Source organism: Paramisgurnus dabryanus, chromosome 12 (assembly GCF_030506205.2).
Source record: "Paramisgurnus dabryanus chromosome 12, PD_genome_1.1, whole genome shotgun sequence".
NCBI classification, from domain to species: domain Eukaryota; kingdom Metazoa; phylum Chordata; class Actinopteri; order Cypriniformes; family Cobitidae; genus Paramisgurnus; species Paramisgurnus dabryanus.
Window position 1 is genome coordinate 2,637,185 of NC_133348.1, and position 13,408 is coordinate 2,650,592.

General features: G+C 46.9%; 1 protein-coding gene across 1 annotated transcript in view; it reads left to right on the forward strand.

Annotated features, from left to right (window-relative positions):
* The window catches only part of vash2 (vasohibin 2), a 33,510-nt gene that overhangs the window by 7,931 nt on the left and 12,171 nt on the right, over positions 1-13,408 (forward strand). The window contains exon 5 of the mRNA XM_065256163.2: positions 5,502-5,883. Within this exon, the coding sequence (XP_065112235.1) occupies positions 5,502-5,883 (382 nt within the window). The remainder of the gene's footprint in view (positions 1-5,501; positions 5,884-13,408) is intronic.

The window sequence follows — 13,408 nt, forward strand, 5'->3', positions numbered from 1 at the left end:
GCCTTTCTTCTTTCCCTATGGTATACCGTAATTTAATGCTCATTAATGTAATTACTACCAGCAAACACACGCAGGAAAGTTCATTTACTTGGAAAACCCCCATCTGCCCCACACTGTACATAATTGTTGCCGAAAACTCATTTTGCACTATTGAGATGGAGGACTCCATCAGCAGATCTCTCAAAGGCAATGTGCTTCACATCGCTCTTTTCCTTATGATCCCCCACCCTTTCAACTCAGCCTGAGGCTCCTATATTCAGCTGTTGCTAGGAAACAAGGAGTCATACAAGATTCTCCTCTTAAAGTCAGTCAGTTTTCCTCAAAATGCAGTAGATGCATCTGTGCCATTTAGTATCAGCGGGAGGTAGCGTTCTCTATCAGACTCAGGTCACGGGTTTACACAAGGTTAATGCCGTCCGGGTTCGAACAGAAGCACTATTAGTAGTAAACTAATAAAATTCTTACATACTGTTTTTGAACTTAACGCAAAGTATAGTTCTGTTTTTACGCGAGTGTTCGTGTACAGTGCGCATGACACAAAGTTTGTTATCAGAATAGTATGCGCACCACTGAATTTTAGTGTACTTATTAAAGGGACACTCCACTTTTTTTGAAAAAAATGCTCATTTTCTAGCTTCCCTAGAGTTAAACATTTGATTTTTACTGTTTTGGAATCCATTCAGCTGATCTACCATTCTTAGCATAGCTTAGCATAATCCATTGAATCGGTATAGACCATTAGCATTGCGCTAAAAATATGCAAAGAGTTTCAATATTTTTCCTATTTAAAACTTGACTCTTCTGTAGTTACATCGTGTACTAAGACCGACGGAAAATTAAAAGTTGTGATTTTCTAGACCGATATGGCTAGGAACTATACTCTCATTCTGGTGTAATAATCAAGGACTTTGCTGCCTTAACATGGCTGCAGGAGGCGTAGTGATATTACGCACAGCCCAAAAATAGTCCCCTTGGTAACTTTCAATAGCAGGGGACTATTTTCGGGCACTACGTAATATAGGGTGGCCATTTGTGCCAGTTCCGCCGGACACGTCCCGAACATGTTTTCGGATTCGTTCTCCCGAAGTTGCGTTTAGAAAATTAAGATTTATTTCTTTTAAGACATACAATCATTGTAGTTTCGTTTTTACCTTGAAATGTAACGGTTGCTTTTCTTTAATTAAACCTGAAATATTAAACCTTGATGACGTATGCGATCGAGCAACGCGACTTCCGGAGAACGAACCCGAAAACATGTTCGGGACGTGTCCGGCGGAACTGGCATGAATGGCCACCCTAACGTAATATCATTGCGCCTGCTGCAGCCATGTTACGGCAGCGCGTTACCACAATAGCAGTACGATCGTCAATGAAGAAGCAGCTTGGCCAGTTTAACCCACAAACAAAGAAGAAACCGCAGCTTGTTAGCCCAGGAGATGCCTTTCATTTTGTCACAATGCACATGAGAACGTCTGTGTATATGTACGAGTCAAATAAACTATGCTTTGCAAGGCGCGTACGGTTTGCGTACACATAAAAAACAAACTGTACTCTGGTCTTTACCATTACCAGTAATTATTAGTATTCACAACCTGATCTCACAGGAATTCATACGCATTTTACGAGGTGCTTAATTTGTATAAATTTGTATGCAAATCATACAAAACAAAAACGTGCAATTATGAGGAAGACGCACCTCTAAACCAAACGTCACGGGTGAAAGCAAATCATACAAAAACATACGAATGAGATCACAAATTCCCCTCAGATTGTGTTGGTATTCACTACAGTTTATCAAATTGTAGTAATTTATAGTGTACTAGAATGTACTATATACTACATACAGTATGCTACAGTTTAGTGTAGTAAATACTTAATTTTTTATGTGGGTTGGGCAGAAGTCTTTTAGAGATCTGCTTTGCCAAGTGTGCCGCCTTTCATGGGGTTGTTGTGAGATAAAGAGACTTTGGTATGTACTACGGCAATTCATGGATCATTAGTCAAGAACAGATTGTTTCTCCGTTTTCAGATTTGTAGCTCTGTCAGGAATTGAAAGAAGAGTTCCAGTTAACTTCACTTAGTGATTGTCTTTGTGTACTAAACTAGTCTTTTAATCTGCCGCTTTTTGATTATTTTCTCTAATGGCTGAGAGACTTAATGGTGTACGGTCCCAGGTGACTGTAATAGAGTATCAGAAAACGCAGAGGTGAAGATTACGTCTATTCCCTGCTGGAAGTTTAAGGTTACGATGGTGGTTGAGTTTTGGAATAAGATACAGGGAAATAGCTAATTGTTATCTCTTCGCATGCTGGCGGTTAGGCTAGTAGAATGGGCTGGTTAGGTAGGAAAAAACAGAGGAAAATAGTACCAGTAAAAGATTCAGCTTTGTAATCCATTGTATTGGCTTGTGCTGAGAGGGCATACGTTTCATTTTCATTGATCAGATCAGCAGTTTTTCATTTAGTGTATCTCAAGGACAGGGAGTATTTGGTTAGTCTTTGTTCACATTGTATTTAGGATAGACGTGCATTGTTTTGTGAAGTCGTAACTTGCTAGCTGTCTGCATATTCAGTAGACATAAATCAAAAGTGACACCATGCTGCCAATTTTGGTTTTCTCTACAACTTGCAGATAAGAAATTCACAGCAGTGGATCACGTTATCTTGCTGATGGGTAATGTGATCCTATAGTGTCTTCTCATTATATCACTTGTGCGGTTTTGGGGTGTGTGTATTTTTGTTTACATAGAAGCACAAGGAAACTCAGCAAAGAGCTGCTAGTTTTTTCCACAAATGGCAGTATTTGTATTTCCTAGGGTTCGAACGAACCCATGACCTTTGTTTTGCTAATGCAATTGAGCTCCAGGAAAACTTTCTACTGAATATTCTGCTTGTGTTGGTAGTCTGCATATGACTGATCAGTGTGGGATCTGCGATGGGCGAATGTTAAACAGATATGCTTGTGTTATGGTATACTAGCAGAATTTGTGAACGGGCACACTTGTGATTGTCTTTGAAAGGCAGATGGCAAAGCAGTAAGACAGATCCAGACCTAACGTTGTGTTGTCAGACGCACAGGCTCAACAGATCTGTTGCCTGTGCCCTTGGCTGAATTGGCAGCTTATGCTTAACCCAACGGCAAAACTACATGCTGTTTACTGACAAGTGTGACGATTATGATTTATTTAAGAGGTGGTTGCAAAGTATAAAGCATAATTTCGTCATTTTGAACTTGAAGCTACGCAGTGCTTAGATTTCAAAATAGTTGTTATGCCAAAAGGATCTTTCCACTTATTAAAGGGGACTATATTAAAGGGGGAATATCATGAAAATGTGACTTTTCCATGTTTAAGTGCTATAATTGGGTCACCAGTGCCCAGCCTAGAAAATGTGAAAAAAAAACAGTAACTTACGCTTTTTTTTGCATAGTACCCCATGGTTTGGTTTGGGTCTGGTCAGGTCAGCTCACCTCACTTTGGCTTTGTTAGCTTTTCCATCGAGTTTAGTAACACTTCAGAGTGGGAGGGATTATAGGCGTGTCGTTATATTTGCACTGGTTAGTGCTGTGACACAATACAAGTGAGACTGTCATTGTACATTCCCATACGTTTATTTATTTCTCAGTCCGCCACAACATTGAAATTGATCATCACAAATAGATGTTTACACATCACGTTTATCACTACCACTGTCTCACGTGACAGTTTCTGTACAAACACCTGTGGTGTCGGTCGGCGCTCTGATGAGCCTCATTTAAGCATATATGCGGACATTTGCATCGCGAATATGCCGCCGCAAACTGCAAGTCTGGAAAAAAACTGTTATGGTGTTCCTGATTCTTAGCCTGTGAATGTTTGTCATCGCTAAAAGAGAGTTTGGGAACTTACAGCAAAGCACAGATGACAACAGGTTTACTCAAAACAGCGCAAGCTAGCATAAAGGTAAAGCTAATTTTTTACATTATAGCGGTGACGCTGGTAGTGACGACTCTCTCAGACCAATCAGTGATCTACAGTGTTTTTGTGTCATGTTTTGGTATCAGCTCGGGTCGCTTGGAATTCTACGTACTGCACCCAGTGGAAAAGCCCCCAAAAGTGAGCTGACGCTGACCCGACCCAAACCAAACCGTGGGGTACTATGCAATGGAAAAGCGCCATTAGTTTTGGTAAATCATTCTCTGCAAGCATGTGAAAAAATAGGCCATTGAAATTTGGCTCCCCTTGTGATGTCAAAAGGGGATCATACCACCCCTTAATTTGCACTATCCAACCACAGCACTGCCATTTAGTGCAGAGATCAGCTCATTTGCATTTAAAAGGACACACACAAAAACGGCACTTCACATATGCATTGTAACTTTCAATATCGGGACTATTTTCGGGCACTGCGTAATATCATTGCGCCTCCTGCAGCTATGGTACGGTAGCAAAGTCCTTGATTATTACGCCAGAATGAGAGTATAGTTCATAGCCATATCTGCCTAGAAAATCTCAACTTTTAATTTTCCGTCAGTCTTAGTACACAATGTAACTACAGAAGAGTCAAGTTTTAAATAGGAAAAATATCGAAACTCTTTGGTTATATTTTTTGCACAATGGCTAATGGTCTAATCAGATTCAATGGATTAAGCTATGCTATGCTAAAAGTGCTAGTGCCAGACCCGGAGATTGGCTGAATGAATTTCAAAACGGTAAAAATCAGACTTTAACTCTAGGGGAGCTGGAAAATGAGCCCATTTAAAAAAAAAAGAGTGGAGTGTCCCTTTAAGGCGTCTTTGCTGCTGTAATTGATGCGGTAAGAGCATGCGTTTCTTCGTCATCACAGCTGTGGAGGTTTTCTCCTGGCTGCAGATGAGGTCTGGTATGAACCCTGCTGATAGATTCACAAGCTGGTGCTTGCTTATATGTGTCCATGCCGCAGTGAACACTGATCACTATTACATAACACTACAGAAGAGATGAAGCAGAGACGGGGAGAAGCCCAGAAGGAAAGAACATTAGTTTTGGGAACTAGTTGTGAACTTTTTTTGAGAAGCAAGCATTCCTTGCTCGTGCAGAAGTTGTTACCATGATGCTAGGTTGTTGTAGATGGATGCTAGTTAAGTGTGGTTAAGGGTCGCTGATTGGTTGATGATTTGTTCTGGGTTGGTTGCTAGACTATTGTGAATTGAACACTCACTGGTAGGGGTGTAACGATTCATGTTGTATTGAGATTTCACAATAAACTATGCCAATATGCATCAATGATATGATTCACAATATAGAATTAGTGTTGGCAAACACTTAGCTTACTGTATTTTTATTCAGGTGTATTTCACCCAAAAACTCAAATAGTGTCTCTACAATCAATTCAATTATCAGGGAGCTGACTTAAATGAATATATTCAAGAAGTTCTTCCTGATTTTACACATCATACTTAAATCAACTTACTATTGAATGAATTTCATAGTTTAATGAAATTAAAATGGACTATTAGAAAGAACCTTGACTGTTTCTCACTAGCTACCTAACCAACGGTCTGACCTCGGTTGAACGTTTCCCCATCAGCTTTAAGACCCAGTTCTCTGGTCACCACTTTCATCACGTGGTGTTGGGCGTTTACTGCAACGGCCGCTACGGCACCCTGGGTATGAGTCGTCGTGCTGACCTCATGGACCGATCCCTGACTTTCCGTACGCTCAGCGAGTTGGTGTTCGACTTTGAGGACTCGTACCGCCGTTATCAGCACACCATGAAGAAGGTGAAGATCGGCCTGTATGTGCCCCACAATCCACATGTTTTTCAACCAATCGAATGGAACTACCTGGTGATCAATGCCGGTAAGCAGGTTCGGGAAGACATGCGCAAAGAGCTGGAGAAGCACGGCCGTGACATGAGGATGAAGGTGAGGACATCACTCATGGGGATGAGAGTTTCGTTTCTGGTTTTTCTATGATTTTGTTTCGATGATGAACTCAAAGTGGGAATTTTGGCATGTTTAAAAAACACCACTGCTTTTCAATATTTTACTATGTTCTTACCTCAACTTAGACAAATTACAGTTCCCTTTCAGTCGGTCACTACGACGTCACGTCGTGACCGACGAATTGGGAACTCGCTTAGAGAGACCAATCTGCTTCGAATACTACTAAAACGCCAATGAACTTGGCATTGAGATATTTGCATAATGCTGGCGCCGCCCCGCCAGGTGCGTATATAAGCAGCAGGTGCAAATAGGGAAATTAGCTTTTATTCGCTTCGAAAGCCTGCAGTATCTGCTACTGAGAAGCTACTCTACTCTGTTGGGATCTGATTGCTGAAGTTGGTTGTACTAGCAGTACCACAGCGGACGCTTCGCTTATTCCACGGCTCTACATCTGTTTGTTGTTTTTGAGTTTAGTGTGTGCGTTGCCTTCCTGTGCGCTCATCAACTAAGCATCTGAGTGAATTTCCCTAAAAGAGTGATACGAGAGAGCTTTGTGCCTTGTTAAAGGCAGCCACTCTCTCGTATATCCGGACATCAGCGTCCTTTTCAGGATGGCTTTTCGTCCGTGCGATCTTGGGTGCGGCAAATACATGGGTCCGAAGGACGGTCACGAGCGTTGTCTTTCGTGTTTGGGCATCGAGCACGCAGAGGCAGCGTTCGCTGGGGGTAAGTGTTCTCACTGCGAGAGCATGTCCCTTGTGGATTTGCGGAGACGGTTGTCTTTCCTCCGGGAAAAGCGCAACCCTCGTCATGCGAGTGCTGAACGCCGCCACGGTGCGGCTGTAAAGCTCTCAAAGGACGACCTCCGCATCACTGTGCTGAGCCGGTCGGGGGATTCGTCCTCATGCTCTCAGCCTCCTCATCCACAGCCGGTTGATGTGCCTATGGAGACTTCAGCGTCGTGTTCTACGATGTCTCTAGAATCCATTGTGCCTCCCTCCGGGTCCACCGACGCCGCAGCATCCGAGGGTGGGCCTCCTCCCCCTGACGTGGACCCCGACGCCCTTCCTCCCTCTGGTCGGGTTGGGACGCCGGAGTTCAATCCAGAGATGGTGGCCGTGCTCGCTCGAGCGGCGGAGACCGTAGGGTTAGAGTGGGTTCCCCCCCCTCAGCCCGAGCCGTCCCGCCTGGATGATTGGTTCTTTGGAGCTGCCCGGGTGTCACAACCCTCTCCACCGGTGCCTTTCTTCCCCGAGGTGCACGAGGAGCTGACTAGAACCTGGAAGTCGCCGTTTTCCATGAGATTACGGCCGTTTCAGCCCTCCCCCCTCACCTCCCTCACCAGCGGAGCCGCTAAGGGTTACACGGGGATCCCTCCCGTGGAGCGTGCTGTCGCGATGCAACTGTGTCCAGCTCACGCTCCCTCTTGGAAGGACCGCCCAACCCTCCCCTCTCGTGCCTGCAGACAGTCCTCCGGTTTAACGGGCGCTGCCCACCAGGCATGTGGAGAGGCGGCTTCAGCCCTGCACGCAATGGCGTTGCTGCAGGTTCATCAAGCGAAGGCCTTGAGGGATCTGCACGAGGGAGGACACGACTCGCCTGTCCTTTCGGAGCTCCGGGCTGCCACTGATCTGGCTCTTCGCGCTACGAAGGTGACAGCGCAGGCGATTGGTCGTGCCATGTCCACGATGCTGGTCCAGGAACGCCACTTATGGCTATGTCTGGCGGACATGTCGGATGCGGAGAAGAACAAGTTCTTAGACGCTCCCGTGTCCCAGGCTGGTCTCTTCGGTGAGTCGGTGGAGTCTTTTGCCCAGCAGTTCTCCGCCGCCCAGAAGCAGACGGAGGCGATCGCTCAGATCATGCCCCGGCGCAAGCGACCTGCATCTCGCCCTCCAGCGCCGGCGGCCCCGTCTGCTCCTCGCCGAGGGCGCCCTGCGGCGGCTGCCTCCATCCCCCCCACTAGAACATCTTCCAGGCCACAGAGGGGGAACAGCCGTCGGCAGCCCGCCCCGCCCGCCCCACCCGCTTCCCGTGGTAAACGGAAATCGAAGCGGCCCTGAGACGGGCGACCTGGATTCGGATGGGATCACTCTACGGGAGACGGTGATGGCATCGCTCCCTCCACCGGTAGAGGGCCGGGTGGAGAATCTTTGGTTTCGTTTTGTTCTGTTCCGCCGGCTTCTCAGCCGGCACCCACAAAACCACAAAAAGAGTGCATTCCTATTCCTTCTCCAGGTCTCCAGAGGATCGAGAGAGATGTGAGCGGGCATTTACGTGCTCTTCCTCCCTCTCCTCTATCGCCAGCGGGTGTCCTGAGGAGTTCCAGCTCTCCGCTGAGGAGACGGGACCACCAGCACCCTCCTCGGAGTCTGTGCTCTCCGCTGAGGAGACCAGACGACCGTCACCCTCAGCGGGCTCAGGTCAGTGTCACACACACATACTGTAGATGCTTATGCTGTCACAGCAGACGCACCGGCAGTCCCACCTGTCTCGCTTCGCTGCCCCACCGCGGGTACTTCGGTAGTGTCGTTAATTCTCCTCGTACGGTGCCTGGGTGCTTGGCTTCAGTTCCCAGCCCGTTTCGTTGGGTTTTACGCACAATCCGCCTCGGTTACAAGATCCGGCACCCCCAAAATTCTCGGGCTTTCGTTTCACTGTGGTGAAAGCGCCCGATGCACATGTACTGCGTGCAAAGGTCGATGTCCTGTTGGCGAAGGATGTATCGAGCCGGTCCCTCTTACCGAGATGATGATGATGATAGGGTTTTTCCAGCCTTTATCTCATAGTACCCAAAATACGCGGCGGGTTACGATCGATTTGATTTACGCACCGGCTCTACAAAGGTGTTCTTTTGGACGATAACGCCGAGGCTCGTATTTCAATATTCAGATCGTTTGCAGCCTTAGACCTGTAAGACGTGTACTTTATGTGTCCATCTCCCCTCGCTTTAGACCGTTTTTCGCTCTGCGTCGTGGGGTGGGCATATTAATACTAAGTACATCATTCGAGCTGTCTCTCTCTCTCCGTGTCTCCATGTGCTAGTCACGGCTTTAAAATATCAGAGAGAGGGTTGTTCGCATTCTGCTTTTATGTACGTCGACTTATAATAGCCCGTTCTTGGCAGACGTGCGCGAACACAGAGTTAATGCTTCGGCATCTCGCTCGTTTATGTCTTCAGGTCGACTGGGAAAGAGTACTTTGCCCCGTGCAGAGGATCCTTTTTCTCAGTATGGAAACTAGACTCGATCGACTAAATGGCGTGTTTTACAAGAGCGCGCAACCAGTCAGTTCTGACTTGCCTCGGTTTAATTCGAGGGAAGTACGCGGTCCCTCTGAAACAATTTCAGAAGCTCCTGGACATATGACAGCATGCTGCGGCTGTGACACCGCCCGAGCTGCTTCATATGAGACCGCTTCAGCGTTGGCTTACGATCGAGTCTCAAGGAGAGCGTGGCGCACCGGCATACACCGTGTAAACATTACACCTGCGTGTCATTCCAACTTCCCCGTGGTAGACCCGGCATTTCCGATAGACAATGCGCCCCTGAAAGGTCTCCTGGCATTCTGTAGCATGTATGCCCTTAGCACGGGATGATCGCCACGTATGACGGGCTTGCAGTCTCAGGGGTGTGCATAGCACCCCAACTGCCGCGAGCGGTGCGCTGTATATCTGGGACTTGTACGCTCCGCTGTGGAGATGCGAGGGAAGGATGTATTAGCCGACACCGACAACATTGCGACTGTTGCGTTATTTACCGTTAAGGCGGTTTTGCGCTCTCGTCACCTGTCGCATCTCGCTCGTCATCTCCTCCTTTGGAGTCAGAAGCATCTGAGGTCCCTTCGTGCCATTCACATTCCGGGCTCGCTCAATACAGCAGCGGACGCGCTTCTCGAGCTGCGCGCCCCGGCGAATGGCGACTCCACCCCCAGACGGTCCAGCTAATTTGGAAGAAGTTCGGTCGTGCGCAGACAGACCTGTTTGCGTCGCCAGACGATACCCACTGTCGCCTATTTTATTCACTAACCGAGGGCAGCCTCGGCGTGGACGCATTGGCACACAGCTGGCCTCGGGGGATGCGCAAATACGCTTTCCTTCCAGTGAGCTTAATCGCACAGACACTGTGCAAAGTCAGGCAGGACGAGGAGAGCCTTTTATTAATCGTCCGTACTGGACGACTGGGAATTGGTTTTTCATAGTTAATGCTCCTCGCGACAGCCCTCCCTGGCGGATTCCCCTGAGGAAGGACTTTCTTTCTTAGGAAGGGGCACATTGGCACTCGCGCCCCGACCCGTGGGATCTCCATGTATGGTCGTTGAGCGCGCGCAAGGTTTAGGTGATTTATCGCAAACAGTATCTAACACCATCGACGCGGTTCGAGCACCGTCCACAAGACGGGCTTACGCGCTTAATGAAACCTTTTTCGTCACCTGGTGCTCTTTGCAACGCGAGGACCCCAGAGAATGCCCCATTAACATTGTGCTTTATATCTTCAACATAGGTTAGATGGTAGGCTGTCCCTTCGCCATTAAAGTTGATATCGCCGCTATTTCTGCTCGTCACTCACTCACTTATCAACGGCAGATCAGTTGGCCAGCATGATTTGGTTATTACACTATAAGAGGCGCTCGCAGGCTAAACCCCTCGCGCCCTCCTTCTATTCCTCCTTGGGACCTGTCCATGGTGCTGAAAGCCCTTCAGGCCCCCCCGTTCTAGCTTTGGCCTCAGTGAAGAGAGTAGGGGATTTATATGCATTCTCTGTTGACGATTCGTGCCTTCAGTTTGGTCCTGCTGCCTCGAGTGTAACATTGAGGCCCAGACCAGGCTACGTGCCCAAAGTTCCCACCACTCCTTTCAGAGATCAGGTGGTGAGCTTGCAAGCGCTGCCCCCGGAGGAGGCAGACCCAACCATGGCTTTGTTGTGCCCCGTACGCGCACTGCGATTCTACGTGGCCCGCACGCAAAGCCTCAGGACCTCAGACCAGCTCTTTGTTTGTTATGGTGGCCAGCAGAAAGGGAAAGCTGTCACTAAGCAGAGGATGTCTCATTGGATAGTTGATACTATCGCCCTGGCTTATAATCTTCAGGGTATTCCTTGCCCCTTTAATTTGAGAGCGCACTCCACACGGAGTGTTGCCTCATCTTGGGCTTTAGCTCGTGGTTCCTCGCTAACAGACATCTGCAGAGCTGCTGGTTGGGCGACACCTAATACGTTCATTAAATTCTACAGTGTTCGTATCGAGCCTGTATCCTCTCGTGTTCTTTCCTCACCAGGGGGAGCACGGAGAACAGTCTCGCAGGTCGGCTTGCAGCCTCCAACTGATGCTTCATAACTGTGTCAGTATGGAAGGCCTTCAGAACAAAAATGCGTAATGGTTTGAATTGTTCTTCCTCCGCTGCCTTGGCAGCCTTTGTTGCGGAGCATTGGCAGTCAGCCTTTCACTAGCTGTATCCTCGCGAACCTACGTGTCTGGCTCGGGCTCCACATTGTGTCCCACCGGGTTCCATTGTGAGTATTTTTCCGTGGGGTTAATCCTACTAGCCCACGTTTCCCTTAGCAGAGCACTGCTTTGCTTACACAGCCACGGCTGTCTTATTTCCTCAACTACGGTTGACTTTCGCCCACCATTAGCCCTTAAGACGGGTGGTGGCTTCCGCAGCGTTCCTATCCCGCTCAGGTAGGGCGCTTCCCAGTCGCTGGCACTTCTGTGGGGTTAAAGGAACATCTAGTGCCCGGCCTTCTGCCTTAAAACCTACCTCCTCCTCCTTAAGTGGAACCGGAGGGCTTTTACGCAGTCACTGGAAGAGGTCAGCCCCTAGTGGCGTTTTGATAGGGATTCCCAATTCGTCGGTCACGACGTGACGTCGTAGTGACCGACTGAAAGGGAACGTCTCGGTTACGGATGTAACCCTCGTTCCCTGAAGGAGGGAACGGAGACGTCACGTCCCGTCGCCACAGGTGCTGCCACCTGCTGTTACGGCCGGTCACACTTTCCGGCTTTCTCAGCGAATAAGAAGCTAATTTCCCTATTTGCACCTGCTGCTTATATACGCACCTGGCGGGGCGGCGCCAGCATTATGCAAATATCTCAATGCCAAGTTCATTGGCGTTTTAGTAGTATTCGAAGCAGATTGGTCTCTCTAAGCGAGTTCCCAATTCGTCGGTCACGACGTGACGTCTCCGTTCCCTCCTTCAGGGAACGAGGGTTACATCCGTAACCGAGACGTTTTTCTCCATTGGTTTGGCTCATTTCTTGAAACAGAAATTACATTATCAAAACTCTAAGATAATTTGGCAAAACAGTCTTACAGTTCAGCTCAACACTATAGTTTGCTTGCAAAAGCTCATATATTTCCCAAAACTGTTCACTCATGCTTCAAAACTAAATTCCTTTCCCATATAAAGAGTCAGTGCCACAAAAATGGCAAATATCCTTCTCAACTGTTTTGCCTCATTTCTTGAAACAGACCGGACGTTCTCAACACTCTTGGTGCGTTTGTCAAAATAAAGTGGATGGTTCGGCACAACACCATGGTTCACCTGCAAAAGCTCATACCTCTCCCAAAATAGTTCACTCATGTGTCAAAACTAAATATCCTTCTCATTTTAACAGTCAGTGCCCCCAAAATGCATCGTCCCTTTGGCATTGTGTAAGCACTGCAAGTCGAAATGTTTAGATGTTTTGTCACTATGGCAGGGGACCATTGAAATATCTCTTATGTCCACCTTTCAGTCTTAGCCCTTTATTGACAATGGTTACTGTACTGTTTTTTGTCTAGCTAACAGAATACAATTGTGTATAAAATTGAAAAAAAAAATATGATTTTAGGGAAGAGTAGCCTCAAAGGTTTGACACCACACATTGCACTCACACTGCCAAGGAAATTGTAACGACTTTTATTCACACACAAAGTAACTTCCATACACCAGACCAAAATAAAATATATAAAGCATAATATACTCTAATATAAACACAAAAAACATTTCCCTATTTAAAGACTATTGCAAGAGAAGTTACACAAGTAAGTATGTTGGCACAAAATAAAACGTGTCGATTTTTTAAGCTTCTACAAAATGAGAACTATATGGTATGGTGGAAAAGCACAGCCTCAGCGTGCAGTAACATCATCACTCCTGACTACTCCCCATCCCACTCCTGTGACTTCCGTCAATTTTACTGCACCTGAGGTCCAATTGTTTGGTGGCTTCAAAATTCATGCCTTTTTGGATCCTAAGGAATTAATGGGGCTAGGCTAAATGCTAACACATTCACAACACACTGTACAAAGATAAAAGGAAAACACTACTGTTTTTCTATATTTTACTATGTTCTTACCTCAACTTAGATGATTTAATGCATGCATTTAATCTTTGTACAGCACTTCTTGAATGTGTAAGCATTTAGCCTAGCCCCATTTATTCCTATGGCTCCAAACAAAAGTTTTATTTTGTGCCACCATACTTATTTGTGTAACTACTCATGTATCAGTCTTTAAATATGG